General features: G+C 40.8%; 1 protein-coding gene across 1 annotated transcript; it reads left to right on the plus strand.

Moving 5' to 3' along the window:
• The first annotated feature begins 7,460 nt into the window (after positions 1 to 7,460).
• On the plus strand, positions 7,461 to 14,885 carry LOC147120373 (uncharacterized). The gene is made up of 4 exons (XM_085983853.1): positions 7,461 to 7,560; positions 7,658 to 7,795; positions 9,134 to 9,287; positions 13,876 to 14,885. Exons 1-4 carry the CDS (start codon positions 7,480 to 7,482, stop codon positions 13,941 to 13,943), a joined length of 441 nt encoding a protein of 146 aa, XP_085839979.1. The 5' UTR covers positions 7,461 to 7,479; the 3' UTR covers positions 13,944 to 14,885.
• Positions 14,886 to 16,855: the final 1,970 nt, after the last annotated feature.

A 16,855-nucleotide genomic window follows, 5' to 3' on the forward strand; every position in this document is an offset into this window, starting at 1 on the left:
CTTCGGCACCCATGAAATGACACAGGGTTTCGAGAGATGTTATCGCTGCGGCAGATCCACCCATGACCAGAGGGACTGCTGGTTCAAGGACAAAGCATGCAGGCAATGCGGAAAGATTGGACACATTGCACGTGTATGCCAATCGGGAAACAAAAAATCCACGGACAGGAAAAAAATCAATAAGGAAAAGTACAGAAAGGTACAAATGATGACGGACAGTAGCTCCGAAGACCAGAAGAGCGATAGCGACTCCGGAAACAAGAGACTAAGCTGTCTCAAATTACATAATGTAATTGCCAAAGAAGATTACCAGACCATTTGGGTTACCCTCATGATAGCGGGGTCCCCAGTTAAAATGGAGCTAGATACAGGATCAGCTCTGACCGTCATAAATCGACGGGATTACGAGCGGCTATTTCCGCATATACCTTTGAAAGACACATCCATTATCTTGAAAACATATACGGGGCAGAAAGTATACCCCAAAGGGAAAATAAGGGTGCCTGTTGTATACAACGGCAAGGAAATACAGAAGTTGTATTTATACGTTCTGCAAGATGGTGGTCCACCGCTGCTGGGACGTGAATGGATCAGGAAGATACGTTTAGACTGGCACTCCATTCAGACACTGACGGTGACCAGTAAGAAAAAAAATGATGATGACGTCATACCTGAATGATTAAAAGACATCTTGGCCAACGCCAAGGAAGTGTTTCAACAGGAACTAGGAACCTTGAAAGGCGTCACCGCCTCAATAAAAGTGGAAGATGCAGCAATTCCCAAGTTTTTAAAGGCAAGGCCGGTGCCATACGCAATTCGTCTAGCAGTCGAGGCAGAGCTGGAGAATTTGGAAAAGGCAGGCATATTATCCAAGATAGATTGGAGCGAGTGGGCAACACCCATCGTCCCGGTCATGAAGAAAACGTTGAATAATGATAAATCTGAAGAACAGAGAAAAATTTGCATCTGTGGGGACTTCAAGGTGACTGTAAACCCGGTCCTTCACACGGTACAGTATCCTCTTCCGAGGATAGAAGATATTTTCGCCTCACTATCCGGAGGGAAACGTTTCACCAAAATTGACTTGGCACAAGCATATCTACAAATGGAGGTTGAAGAGGCCTCTAAAAAGTATCTCACGATTAATACACACAAAGGCCTGTACCAGTACAATCGACTGGTTTTCGGAGTAGCATCAGCTCCAGCTATCTGGCAAAGAGCTATGGAGCAAGTCCTCCAAGGGATTCCGGGGACTCAATGCTACCTAGACGACATCCTTGTAACAGGAGAAAACGACAACGAGCACCTTGCCAATTTGGAGCAGGTGCTCATTAGACGGAGAGAACGGGGCCTACGAGCAAATCGCCCCAAGTGCGAATTTTTCCAGAAACAAATATCATATTGTGGCCACATAATTAACGAGGAAGGGTTGCATAAGTCACCTGAAAAAATTGAAGCGGTCATAAAAGCCCCAGCACCTGAAAATGTCTCACAATTAAGGTTGTTCCTGGGATTGATAAATTACTATCATAAATTTTTACCGAACTTGTCAACTGTTCTGCACCCTCTTAACGAACTGCTACAAACGGGAGTAATTTGGAAATGGAGCGAAGACTGTAAACGTGCCTTCCATAAATTCAAAGGCTTGATCACGTCCAAGGAAGTTTTGGCTCATTACAACCCACCACTGCCAATCAGACTGGCGTGCGATGCACCCCCTTACGGCGTAGGAGCGGTATTATCGCATAGATTCCCTGATGGCTCAGAGTGGCCGATAGCTTTTGCGTCACGCTCATTGAACTCAGCTGAGCGTAACTATGCCCAGATCGACAGGGAAGCACTCAGCCTGGTATGGGGAGTTAAGAAATTCAACCATTACCTACACAGACAAAAATTTACCTTGTTGACTGACCATCAACCCCTCGTCTCCATATTTAACCCTAAAAAGGGTGTTCCCATTATGACAGCGCAAAGGCTACAGAGGTGGTCCCTTTTCCTAGGGGCACACCAATATGACATAGAATACAAAGGATCAAAACAGCATGGGAATGCTGACGGTTTATCGCGCCTACCGTTGCCAATGGTAGAAGAGGCACCTACAGTGGACCCAGTGGAGATGTTCCACTCAACCATAGTGGAATGTCTACCAGTAACAAATTCTGCCATTGAAAAGGAAACGAGAAATGACCCGACTCTCTCACGAGTCTACGATTTAACGGTGAAGGGATGGCCAGCACATGGCGAACCACTGTTGCCAGCATTCTCGCAAAGAAGAGAACAGCTGTCAGTGTGCCGAGGAACCTTGATGTGTGGATCCAGAGTGGTGATTCCACCCAAACTCTAGGATAAAGTGCTAAAAGAGCTTCATGAGGGGCATCTGGGTGGAGTGAAAATGAAGAACCTAGCCAGAGCATTTGTGTGGTGGCCAGGTATCGATGGAGACATCGAAGAAATGACCAAGAGCTGCCTAGGATGCCAGAAGGTCCAAAACGCCCCACCACAAGCCCCTCTACATCCATGGGAGTGGCCCTCATCTCCATGGCAAAGGGTACACATCGACTTTGCTGGTCCATTTATGGACTCAATGTTCTTAATCGCGGTTGATGCACACTCCAAGTGGCCAGAGGTAATAAAGATGTCCTCCACCACCACGGAAAAAACCATCACAGTATTAAGGACCATATTTGCCAGGAATGGGCTGCCTGAACAGATCTGTTCTGATAATGGACCGCAATTTGTGTCCGAAGAATTCAGGAAGTTCTTAAAAAACAATGGGGTTAAGCACTACACGTCCGCCCCATACCATCCCGCCACCAATGGATTGGCTGAAAGGTTTGTCCAGACCTTCAAGAAGGCCATAAAGGCCATGGGTAATGAAGACATAAATCTACAGCATAAGGTAGATAACTTCTTGTTTACATACAGGAATGCAACACATGTGGTTACAAACCAAACTCCCGCCATGATGTTCTTCAATAGAAGCCTAAGATGCCGGCTGGATTTGATCAAGCCAAACATCAGAAGGGACGTGGAGAACCGGCAATTTCAAGGCATGAATGAAAGGCCAACTAGAACCTTCCAGATAGGTCAACAAGTTTTGGCCCGGGACTACCGTACCGAGAAATGGCAGCCTGGAACTATCTGCACACGACTAGGACCGCTGATGTATACCGTGGACATTGGAGAAAGCATAGTAAGGCGCCATGCTGACCAGATCATAGAGTCATCCAAAAAGGGACAACCTACACCACAACTCTATACGCCTAATGATGAAGCAGAGATACCCATAGTATCTACCTCCGATCCGGTGATACTGGAACCAGATGAACCCGACACTGGCATTCAAGCCGAATCGACCTTGCCAAAAGAACCTACTACACCACCAGAAACTACTACACCACCGAGGTGTTATCAGGACCGAGTCAGGAAGCCTCCAGAGAGACTGACTTATAATTGATTAACTGCAGCAAATGTGTAGATTATTGTTCTTGTAACATGTTAATTAATGATTACTTAAAATATTATGTACTGGTTGTCTAAAAGGGGAGGAATTGTGGTGTATGTGCCTTTAAGAGCCCCCTGTGTACTGTAATGCCGGTAATGGCCACTCGGGCTATATAAGCCTGTATAGTGTCTTGTATCTGTTAGTTCACCTCCAGACTTTGTTCAGTAAACACCTGTGAAACCAACTCCTGCATTCCGTGTCTCCATTAACACACGGATACAACAGAAGAGACCTCCTCAGGAGAACAAAACAGCCTGGTTGCACATTACACAGGAGGGTAAAAGCAGGGATGTGGTCAGGAGGACCTGGGTGCAGTGGCGCAAACCTTTCAATGATCTCAGTAGATCATGAAACATTAGTACAAAGCTACACTCAACCTCTTCCTGCCTCTCATCACATCCCCATCACTCTTCCTTCCCTACCCTACTCCTGCACATCCTTACTCACACCAAAATACCTTGCACATCCAACCATCCCTCTCTATCTACATTATCACTTCCCCATCTCACTAGCCACCCCTCACACTCACCCTCATCCTAGTCCAATCATACCAACTAACACAACACACAAGGGTAGCCACTTGGGTGTTTTATCTAATGTTCATGTAAAGTTTCTGTTAATGTGGTGTCAAACATTGAAACTTTTATTTTCAACACTTTCCAGATTTGTGTGCACCTTTGGAAGTGGCTCAGTGAGTTGCAGTGAATGGTGAGTCATAATGGTACCCCCGCAATGGTGGTGAGTGTGAAAGGAATGGCTTGGACATTGTAGGGATGCTTTATGGTGTTGGTGTGGGGTGGTGCCAACCTGGCGCATCATGTGGCAGCCAGGATGTACAGCATCAAGTGAAGTAAATCTGGCCATGGTGAGGCCATCCTTGGCCTGCCGGGCAGAAATGTGGTCAGGTGCTGATGCCCTGTGTCCTGTGCAGCATCAGTTGATTGCGGAGAAGGTTGGTGTTGTTGTTGGTGCTGCTGGTGTGCCTGGTGCTGCTGGTATTGGGGCTGATCGTGGTCGGATTCTGAGGACCAAGGTGAGAGAGTATAAAGGGTACCCATGTGGGTGGAATAGATGGCAGGTGAAGTAGAGATGACAGAAGCATTCTGTCAATGGTGAGAGAGTTCTTCCAATGAGGTAAGAGTGGATGGAGAGTGGAAAGTGGAAAGCCTGCAGAATATGTGCTGGAAATGGGCTGAGAAACAGCTTGTGGCTGAGGAAAGTGATCATCTGTCAGGTGGGAGCTTTTACTGTACATTTGAAGCAGCCAAGTAACCAGCTGGAGCAATGGCCATTCAACTCCTGCCTTAGGTTCACAGACGTGGACCCCGAGGGCGAGCAATTAAAGTTAAAAGGTAAGATTGAGGGCTGGATTTTCCGGGGGGGGTGGGTGCGGGGGGTGCGGGTGGTCAGCGGGCGCGATCTGTGGCGGTTTAGGTGGGAAAGTTTTTTTTTCCCCAGCCGGTTGGTACCCCGCTGTGAACACACCGCCAAGCGCCTTTCCCCGATGTCGGGTCTGTCAACGCTGAGCAGACACAACATGCAGTGACGGGTTCACAGCGGGGGACCCAATTCAGGTAATTAGTGGCTTGTTTAGAGCCACTTAAGATTGAATTTCAGCTCACCTTCTGCATTTGACAGCTCATCCATGGGATCCACACTGGTCGTGGACCATGTCTGTCAAGCTGAGGCAGGAGTTCAGTGGCCATTGAATCAGCTGTTGAGTTGACAGCTTCAAATATACAGTAAAAGCTCCCACCTTACAAAGATATCTTCCCTCAGCCACAAACTCTTCCTCACTGCATGTCCACAACAGATTCACCTTGCTGCAAGTCTTTACACAAGTCTCCATCCAGTCTGACCTCATTACCTCTCTCACCATTGACAGATCGCTTCTGTCATCTCTACTTCACCTGCCATCTATTCCATCAGCATGAGTGCCCTTTATACTCTCTCACCTTGATCCTCAGAATCCCACCACGATCAGTTCCAACACCAGCAGTACCAGGCACACCAGCAGCACCAACAACAACACCACCAACCTTCTCCGCAATCATTGATGCTGCACAGGAAAGAGGGCATCAGCACCCGACCACATTGCTGCCCGGGAGGCCAGGGATGGCTTCAGCATGGCCAAATTTACTTCACTTGAGACTGTACATGCTGTGCCAGGTTGGCACCACACCAACACCATAAAGCATCCCTACAATGCCCAAGCCATTCCTTTCACACTCATCACCATTGTGGGGGTACCGTTATGTCTCACCATTCACCGCAACTCACTAAGCCACTTCCAAAGGTGCACACAAATCTGTCAAAAAACGCAAAGTGTTGAAAATAAAGGTACCAATGTTTGACACCACATTAACAGAAACTTTACATGAACATTGCATAAAACACCCAAGTGGCTACCCTTGTGTGTTGTAGTTGGTATAATTGCACTAGGATGAGGGTGAGTGTGAGGGGTGGCTAGTGAGATGGGGATGGGATAATGTAGATAGAGAGAAATGGGTGGAGGTGCAAGGTAAGTTGGTGTAAGTAAGGATGTGCAAGAGTAGGAAGGTAGAGTGATGGGGATGTGATGAGAGGCACAGCAGGACGAGGTTAAGTGTGGCTTTGTGATCTACTGAGATTTACTTAGCAGTCTATACTAGTGCGATATTATTTCCCTGATGAGTACATCTGCAGTAATAATATTAGAAATGTGATTAAAGCCCAAAGACTTCACACTGATTTCTCTGTTAGGGGGCAGTTATACTATTAGTTTTCAAAAATGATAGTATAACCTTTAAGTCAGATCTCATTTGACTGTTAAATAGAGTCTGTTCCACATTATACCTACTTAATATTGCATGGAACATAGCTGCAGTGCAGCATCAAACTGGGATTACAAAGTGCTCAGGACTTCCTGGACAGTTCACCAACTTATCCAGACCTTATTTAAATGTTTGAGAAAGAGTACTCTCCTAATTTCTCAAAACATTTATAATTTACAGACCAGGAGTGGAGAGCTGGGTATAAATGCCATACAGAGCATACTCCTGGGTCTGAAAATCTGAATCACGTCCAAGCTCTATCTACAAGGTACTGCAGTCTTTGACCTGATACTGAGAATTGAGGTCGGTAACATCAGGATGGTTTTCATACAGTGAGACATTAAAACTGATGTATTGTTCCACTTATTTAAGTTTATATGTGATTCTCTTTTAAAATAGGAGTAAATTAAATATAGAGGTTACAAAGAAAAAACACAAATTCTGGAAGTCTGAAATAAAAACGTAAAGTGCTGGAAATCCACAGCAGATAGTACACATTCTGAGAGAAATGCCTTAACTTTCATTTGGAGTGGGACCCTTCAACTGTTCTGATGAAGGATCCCATCTGAAATGTTAACCTATCTTTCTCTCTCCGATGCATTGCCAGCCTTTTTTGTTTTATGTTAGTAGATTAAACATCTATTCTTAATGTTAACTTTGTCATCACAGCCGATAAGTATATCTCTTCCGAAATATTTGGCAAATGTCTAGACACAGATATCAAGATAGCAACTGTACCATATTACAGTCTGCTTTTAACAGCAATAACAAGATGCTTTTAGAATGTGTTCATATGAATACATTGGACAAAACCTTATAGTTTGTCAATCATACAAGAGTATCCTCAAATTGATGGAAATTACTTTTTATATTTAACATCAGTAAATTGCACTTGAGATGTCTAAATGTTTAAATTTGCTTTTGTTTCCATTATATATGTTATCAGTGTAACATCTAAACCAATGACACATAAGTGATTAGAAGTTTGATAGCATTATTTTAATTGAAATTTGCTGCGGATTATTGTTCCTCTGAACTAATCCCTAAGGAAATTAATCAGAAGTAGCAGGATTTCTCCAGAATCACCAAGGTACCCGCATATAATATTGGCGTGATGCAAGAAGATGCTCGTCAGAACAGTCTCTGGCCCCTCCCAAGAAAATGATCCAAGACTATTTATACACTCTCCATCCGCCCCAAATGTCATTGAAATCTTCAGGTGAAACCGCCACTCCTGACAAGGTAACTGCACTGTACACGTTCGAATAATTGAATACTGTATTTGAATTATAGATTAATGCAAGAGTATTGTCTTATTTTTGTAAATACCTTACTTTAGCAATCTTTGCCGCTCGGGAGAGTTTCCAAAATGATGAGGGCGATTGTGTTTGCTGCTGTCTTCTCTGTCCTAATAATGGAGGCAACGTGCTGGCGAGAGTCGTTAGAGGAACAGGAAGAGTCCCAGCTGTCAAACCAGGTAAATTAAGGCCATAAATTAAAGAACATGTTAACGTTGATCAAAAAAAAAGAGGCAGAGTAGGGTTGTCCTCCAGGTATGATTAGAATTTTGTCAAAATGTATTTATTTTTGAATTTAGAGTATCATATGAATGCATTCCAAAAAAACATTGCATTTTGACAGTCACGGCAATTAGAGAATTCTGGCTCTGTTTTGTAATTTAATATCTCTCAGATCTTGTCCTTTGATATAAATTTTAAATTGAAAGGCACTCAGGCTATTTTTCCCATTGGCTGCTCCCGTCCTCGGGCCGGTGCAGAGTGGTCTACTTAGTTCCGCTCTTCAGTCTAGCCCGTCCTCTTCTCAATCAAACAATAATATAACTGCGGGAATCTTGTTTACTGCAAAATGTAAATAAAACTAGAAATGTGGAAAGTGACAGCTGTAGGCCAATAATCGCTAAACATACCCGACTGATGGTGTCGTGTAACTAACATGTACCAACTCTACCATTGTAAACCGGAATGTCCAGACTATTCTGTTTCACGGGTTGTTAAATGGCCTTTGCTGTGTGTTTTTAAAGACACAAACCACAGAGAAACCACAACTCCAAACGAATGAGAATGTTCGGAAAGTGCAGATAAACCCATCGCATGAATTGTTCTACTGTAAAATATGTCCGCATAAACCGGTGAACAATAATTGCTGCCCTTGGTGGTTATTAACTAACGTTTCTCGAACGTTAACTAACTTTGTTAACCTCTCCGCTGCCCAGAGTTCAGAGTTCTGCTGTAACTCCTCTGTGCAGTTCCAAGAGCGCCACAGTGCGGCCACTGAACCAACCGCGCCCCAGACTGAGCCGATCAGTGTTTCTATAGGACCGTGTTATCCCAGCAAGTACTGACTAAATACACACGCATATATATATAGATAATTATGTTTCATTATTTTTCAAAATGTAAGCAAATCTAATCTCAAGCTGATCCTACCTATTTTGCGCTTTTACACGTCAAGTATCACTGGTTATTTCAACAACACCTGCATGTGTTTGAAAAACGCTCCAAAGTGCTTCACAGAGGCGTATTTGGAAGTGAACATTTATTTACCTTTCGACAGCTTTACAGGTGAATATTTCCGGCCAGGTAAGGTCAGTGACAGTGAGCTGATTCTTGATTCTGTAGTCAAGGACTGTCTCTGTCCTCTCAGCCTGCCGAGTCCACTGTATTTACAGTTTCCCCTAATAATAATTGATCGCAGTTTCTATTTGACAGAGTATTACGAATGAAGCATTTGCGGAAGCACCTTTCACTTTAAGTGCATTGATGCGGTACATTTCTGTATGGATTTCTTCTTGTAGATCACTGATAATTTTGGGGAATGGTCTCCTGGATCAGATAATTACGGAGCTTTGATGAGACGGTCTCAATCTAGCTCAAAATGTCCGGACGGGCCGGACTGTTTCGTGGCTCTGATGGGTAGAAGATCAATGAAAAGGACAGCAGGTAGATCTGGTAGGTTGAAAAGCGATTGGGGAACTTTGTGGTGATGATTATTATATAAAATAAAGGGAATGACACAATTATCAATTTGAGAGCTCCTGTGATAAACTAAAAGATAATCGTAATGCTTTGTAAAACAAAAATGTCGGTCAGAAATGTTACTGTGGTCTTCAATGAGTTACAGAACCAAGAGTTTTTCACAATGACTGAATCAAGATGTCCACACCAAGTTTATAATACTTATATGACAGCATTTGTACTGACTGTATCATAGTCACACCTGTATTATTATAACTCATAGTCCTTACATACTGCAGATTCTGGTTTTGAGACTGCCATATGATTTATTTAGACCGATGTGAACCAGAAACACCGAGTTACATTGTTCAATCTAACACCATACATACTATACAGTGTTGATTATAAACTAATAGAGTCATATTAGGGAGGTAAAATTTGTAGCATGATTTTTTTCAATGACAAACACTAGCTTTGAAGCAGCACCAATGATAAATCGGTGCCGACAAGCTGGCAATTCTGTCCAATATAGATACATCCTTGGCCATGAATATGATCAGGGGCCAGTTTCCTTGGTGTGCCCAAACAGTGGAAACTCTTGAGTGTGGAGACTTGAATCGTTGTGATCAATGCTTGACCATACAATGCAACTGCCAAAGTAAAATATCTGGAAACAGGGTTAATCTTTTAAAATTCATACTTCTATATAAACAGTGGTTCTGCAACAGCAATTCCGTTCCATACAACACTGCTCAGGGTGGTGTTTAATCCCCTAATTTAGTGTCCAGCTCCTTCTGTGTCACAGGAGACATTTTATTGCAAAATTGATGAGAAACTTGAGTCACTGGCATAGGAGAGGTTAAACAACTTTTTTAAAAATCTCAATTCTCAATGCTTGAGGCTTGATATTTGAGTGACTAAAACACCTGTGCCAGACTCTTGAGAGGCTTGACCAGTGAAGATTTATTCTCTCCTTTAAATAGCATCCAATGATAAATCAGCCAAGTGTAAAGTGCTTGCAGATGTTTATTTATAAGCTGATTCAGCTTTGAGGCACACACAAGAAAGAAGTATACTGTTAACTGTTAAAAATAGTGACTTTAACAATATTAGAATGCAAAGCATTCTTCTTAGTAGGAAAAGCAATGAAAGTGTGTGACAGGACCAACCAGTGAAGAAAGATGTTTTGGATAATTTCTTGGCAGAATGCTGTTGGTAGCAGTGTTTTCTCGACGTATAGATGCTAACATGCGAAGTCGGGTTGGAAACCTAGAAATACAGTTCACTAGTTGGCCCCAGTAACCATTAATTATGTATCTCAAATATATTGCAAAACACTGTAATTTTTTTTAAATGACAAACAAAAGGGAGTATTGTGCAGCACAATATTACCCAGAGTTTAGAGGTAAATTTGGATGAAATTGATTTATGAATATAAAAAAAAATATTGATTCCAGTTCATGAAGAAATGTGGGGCTGAAATGACACTTTGATCTTTTGATTAAGGACAACAATACTTGACTTAAAAAATGTGCAGAATCCCAATCTCTATCATTAATAACTAAACAAAAATAGTTGTTTTGAAAAAATAAAGGCTAACAATAGATAATCTAATGATAAAGCAGGTAGGTTCATCAGTACACTGGATCACAGAGATGACACAAGGCTACTGTGTAAATTTCCTCGCAATGCATTCCTCTCCCTGTCAGAGAAGGGTGCCTTATGGAGATTAGCACCCCCCTCCCCCCCTCCCCCATGGAATGAAAAATTGTTCACCCTATGTTTCTCTTTTACATGTCCTTGCAGCTGATTAGATTGATATTGTCAGAGGACTAGAAGCAGGCCACTTACCTGCCCAGTTGGTCAGGAAATGGTGTGTGGTAGCTCTATATGCCTAGCCACACTCTGCATTCTCTCAACTGTGACATTCTCCCCTTCCTCCACTCTATCATCAGTGAGAGAATTCAGCCAAATTTCCCCACAATCTGGAAAAATCTCTCCCTAAACCCCTTTGTCTTGCTATATCTCTCCATACATACAAAAGCCTCTTTTAAACATACATCTTCAATTGCACTTTTAGTCACCTCTTCTAACATCCTGCTATGTTTTTGGTTTCTTTTAACCTCTTATCTCTAGATTTATTTTGGCTTCTGTATTTCAAACTATTCTTGTAGGTGAGCCTTCATTCCCTATATCCCTAAAGAGTGTTTCCATTTGCTCTGATATATGGGTAGAACATTGCGATATTGAACAAAGGGCCTTGTTTAGATTACTCCAACTATTGGTTCTATCCCGTGTCTACACAGGATCTTCCTTGTCTTCAAAAGTGACAGAGGAACATTATGCTGGATCTTGTTTTGGATTTAACTGTCAAGCAAATTTAAAAACAGTAATAGAGCAAGGAAATAATAGCAATAAAAACATTTTTACAGTAGCATTTAAATGTTCCTAGCTACTCAGAGAATAGAAACTAATAAATAGCGCTCAATGCTGTGTTTAACTAGGCTAATTAAATTTCTAGCATAGTGATTCTTTTCCCCTCTTTTCATCTTATAAGAGTTATTTACCTCAACTAACTCTCTTTGTAAGTTGCAGATAGACTGTCTTTGAAGGCTCCAGATAAAACTCAGTGACTCGAAAAAGCAGACTGACAAGTCGCTCTGAAACAGCAACTAGAATCAAGCAGAATTTGAATAATTCTCTGTTCAATTTAAAAAGCTGCCAAACAGACACATATCAGAACAAATGACACAACATGTTTGTATTTAAATTGGTTGGCTTGGCTGCTCCCTCAAATAGCTGCCTAGTGACCAACTGACAAATCATTGCAATAGTGTATTGAGTTAGACTGGGATATGATTTCTGTAAATGAAGCTAGTTTTCAAACCCTTATGTACTGTGACAGAATTAAAGAGGCTAATACAATGCTATATCTTAGATAAAAATGTTTACATTTTGTCATCCCCTCCTTCCAAGTCTTGGATGGGTCCAATGTCCATTAATGAAGCTCCATTAAAGGCACTGCATAATTGTAAGCATTTGTTGTTGGGATAAGGTAGCCTTACCCAAGTGTTTAGAAGTGCAGATAATGTCTTTGGCAGGTGTTAGAGACATGCTTGTAATAACCGATGCCCAAGTGTAATATCATCCATGCATGAGAAAAATTAGACTTTATACAGGGGACTCATTTTTACTGTGAAATAAAAATGCTGGAAAGACTCAGCAGGTCAGGCAGCATCTGTGGAGAGAGAATCACAGGATTAATGTTTCAGGCCAATGATCTTGAGTCAGCATTTTCTAATTTTATTTCAGATTTACAGCATCTGTAGTATCTTGCTTTTCATTTTACTGTGATGTGCATTCAGATTTTCACCATTTGTGCAGAAACAGAAAAATCTAACACCCTACACAAACAGAGTTTCCACCAAACTACGCCAAAGTTAAAGGGACTAAGTGGGAAAAACTCAGAGGAAATCGAAAACCCTGTTTCTTTTCCTTGGTGCAAATCTTTGATTTCGACAAATGTAATTTTTTTCTACCTCAATAGCAATTTTTGTTCAATCCATTATTAAAATGTTAGGCTGCAGCTAATTGCTGTTCAATCAGTGCATAATTGGTGACTCCCAATTAGCTAGTTAGAGTTGTGTTGTATATTCTATTACTTTGTTCTCAATTTCCTAATGCCTTTTGCTAATAATTACTTTGCCTGGAAAGCTATCTTCCAATTCAAAATGAACTACATGTCATGCCAAAACCAATTTATACCTTTCTGAAATCTATTATGGAAAATATTAACTCATGGAGTATTTGGCACTCTGTTTCCTGCAAGGATTTATTATTCCTTACATGTTTTCTGTTAATATAACAAATAGTAATTGGAGACTTTTTTTTACCACAAATAAGAATAACATAATTCATGCTTTATTAGAAACTGCCTTTTGTTAATTATTCACAAGTTCTAACAAAAATATACAGAAACAAAACTGCACTACTATACTTGGGAAGGATTATCAATTTCAACATTTCTCATTGTAAAATAAAGAAGTGCCACAACACATGTCTTATATGTAATGAGTCTCTGTGTGGGCCTCATTAGTACTCAGACTCTGATTAAACATGACACTAAAAACTGTTAATAGCTTTAATCTTCTGACACGTCCGAGCATGATCGGGAAACAACAATAATGTAATACGGTAAAACATTACATTAGTGACTATTTGACAGGTGACAGACAGTTTAAATATTACTCAGTCATACTTCTTTATTAAAATGTATTTGGTCCAAGCCCTGTTTTGGTATTTAGTTGAACACATAGTGTTGCATAACGTTTGTCCTACTTTCAATAGATTTGAATATTTTATGAAGTGCTTCTATGTAGCGAGGCATTGGAAACTTACAAATAAATTAAAATGCACTTGATTTTCACTAGGGGGCTCCACCAACCTAAATCAAAAGAGTTGAGAAGTGATCTTGCTGATGTTGTAGTGACTGAAGAAAAATATTTGCAGATGTTTACCTCATTTAAAAAAATCACTTAAATTCAGATAGCTTCTGATCAACACATTCTCTTGTTTTTTTTAGGTTTAAACATGGCAAAGTTTTTAAGAGGTCTACAGAACTACAACTTGAACCCACAGTATGTTGAGTAGCATGATACTGACTACCCTGGAATGAATGCATCTGTAAAAGATGTAAACTACGTTCAATCTAGATTTTATATGATACAGAATTAGATTTTAAACAAGTAAAATTGCTTATTACATATAGCAGACTTTGTTAGATGAAAACTCTGTATGGTTGATCGAATTAAAGGGTTTCACTTTTTCTTGATATACTAAGGCTTTAATGTAAAGCTACCATGAAATAAGTTGAATTTATTCATTATGTCAGTTAAACACATTGTATTTGAAATAATGTCCATGATATAGTTGCCTAAAGTATTCTGTTCTAATGATGTGAACTAGTTATGAACTATTAATAAAGAATAAGCCTAATTTCTGCAACATAATTCTGTGGCTGTATTTAAAATATTTTAACAATGACATGAAAAATGGTGCTGTGTGGGATCACTCTATACTATTCAGCCCATTTATGAATTAGTTTGGATCAGATTTTTGTTACCTTTTCTGTGTTTGTGTTTTTAAATTCAAATTATTATTACTATGTAAAAATTGACATATACATAGCAGTGATGATGTAATTATAATTCAAAATCTTACATTAAACATTAAATGATGACCTGATCTAATCCAAATGACTCTAATTATGCTTGTGCATTTAATATAGTTTTCAGCATTTTGCATCTTATGTTGCAACAATTGCTAATCTGTCAAAAATGTATTCAAGTTTAAAACGCAACTTTTTCATCAATTCTGTTAACCTGGATAGCCACCTAAAGAAATTATTTCTGTTAAAAATAGGTCATCAGATTAGTCTGTAAACTACAAAACTGTTAGTAAAGATCTACACCTTGCATCAGTGTCCAATGTACGTTTCAGTGGAATAAACTCATCTTCACTTGGTATGAAAATTGCAATGCCTGTTTTGTCAATGATTTATGAAACCTGATTGAAATAAATTGTTTTGCAACATCTAGCCAATTTTTTACAATATTCACAAAGTGAACAAGATGTACTAAGAATTTTGATTCATGATCACATTTTTAACAAAGCAATGTTTGCATGTGCAGTTTCTTAGTAGCAAACAAAAACTGAATCTTGAATCTTACTGCCCTTCTTATCATGTGGTGTGATACACCCAAAGATTTTCCTCATAATCTTGGGTATCATGCCTGTTCTTATTATATGATATAAATGTTTTCATATTCAAAAGACTGTTAATAGCTAACCTACATCAACCTATATAAAAAGATAACTAAACATTGCAAAATATTAATAACCTGGTAACAGCTTCTGAAAATGTTATAATCTCTTCTGAAAATACTGCACAAACATTGCAACTACAATATGTATTTATTTACCATGATTCACTGACACAGAAGTAAAAGTGTAAAAATTGTTTCTAAATCCATTATTGCCTAAAGTACACAAACAAAATAGCAGATTGAAATGTGCCCCAGACTACCACACAATCTTAAGTTAATGATGATTGCGGTCTGCACAGAGTGGGATTAAACGGGGTGGACTTGAACAGGGTGTTTTATTTGGGAATTTGGAAAGAGTGGGAATTTGGAGAAGAGGGGGAAGGAGTTGTTGCTTTTTGCCTACACTACTTGTAGTGCTTTGTGTAACAGGTAGATATTTAATTTCAGTACCCTTAACTTAAGCTAGTCAAGAAACTACACTGTAAACTAAGTTATCTAATTACAAATTTAATTAAACGTAATTAAATAAAACAAGGTCATGTAGGGATGTCAGTGCAGGTGATGTGCCGCAACTGCAGCATGTGGGAGTTTGTGGAGAGCATTGTGATCCCGGACAACTACATTTGCAGTAAGTGCCTGCACCTTGAGGAACTTCAGCTCAGAGTTTTTGAGCTGGAATCTGAGGTGCAGACATTGTGGGGCATCAGGGATGGGGAAAGTTACCTGGACACTTTGATCCAGGAGGCAGTCACACCCCTTAGGTTAGGTAGTAGTACAGGTCTGGTTGGTGGTCAGGGATTGGAGGGTGTGACTGCAACTCAGGCAGGTAAGGGGACCCAAGGTGCAGTGCTGGAGGAGCCTCAGCCTTTGCCCTTGTCCAACAGGTATGAGGTTCTTGCTGCCTGTGTGGATGAGGGAAAAGCCTGGAGGATGGATGAGCAAGCTGACCATGGCACCATGATACAGGAGCCATACAAGTGGGGGGTTGAAAGGGAACATAGTTGTGGTAGGGGACAGTGTAGTCAAAGGGATAGATACTGTTCTCTGTACCGCAACCGAGAGTTCTGAAGGTTGTGTTGCCTGCCCGTTGCCAGGGTTAAAGACATCTCCTCGCAGCTGGAGAAGAACTTGGAGTAGGAGGGGGAGGATCCAGTTGTCGTGGTCCACGTGGGAACCAACAACATAGGTAGAACTAGGAATGAGATTCTGCTGAGGGAGTTTGAGGAGCTAGGATCTAAATTAAAAAGCAGAACCTCAAAGGTAATAATTTCTGGATTGTTACCTGAGCCATGCGCAAATTGGCATAGGGACAAACAGATTAGAGGTTTAAATGCATGGCTCAAAGAGTGGTGTGGGAGGAAGGGGTTTCAGTTCATGGGGCACTGAAATCAGTACTGGGGAAAGAGGGAGCTGTTCCGTTGGGACGGGCTCCACTTAAACCGGGCTGGGACCAGTGTCCTGGCGAACCGAATAACTAGGGCAGTAGACACGACTTTAAACTAATGAAGGGGTGTGTGGAGGCTTTAGGAAAGAGTAAATTTAAAAGCAGCAAGAGAAATGTCAAGGCTCTAGAGCAGAGTAGAGTTTTGGGTAAAAATAAGCAGAGTGGGTCAGGAAGGGACAGAGAGAGTAACAAAGGTAATAAGGCATCAGTGACTAAGGTGACATCAGGGAAAAATAGAAATAAGTCAAAGCTAAAGGCACTATATCTGAATGGGTGAAACATTCGCAACAAAA

Source organism: Somniosus microcephalus, chromosome 4, assembly GCF_052327205.1.
Source record: "Somniosus microcephalus isolate GS21.2 chromosome 4, FLI_Smic_1.0, whole genome shotgun sequence".
NCBI lineage: Eukaryota > Metazoa > Chordata > Chondrichthyes > Squaliformes > Somniosidae > Somniosus > Somniosus microcephalus.

What these genes read in the sequence shown, in the direction of transcription:
- LOC147120373 (XM_085983853.1), top strand. Translation starts at nt 7,480, where the DNA reads ATGATCCAAGACTATTTATACACTCTCCATCCGCCCCAAATGTCATTG. An exon ending in AAACCGCCACTCCTGACAAG is followed by an intron (nt 7,561 to 7,657) that starts GTAACTGCACTG and finishes ACCTTACTTTAG; the next exon opens with CAATCTTTGCCGCTCGGGAG. An exon ending in AAGGACAGCAGGTAGATCTG is followed by an intron (nt 9,288 to 13,875) that starts GTAGGTTGAAAA and finishes TGTTTTTTTTAG; the next exon opens with GTTTAAACATGGCAAAGTTT.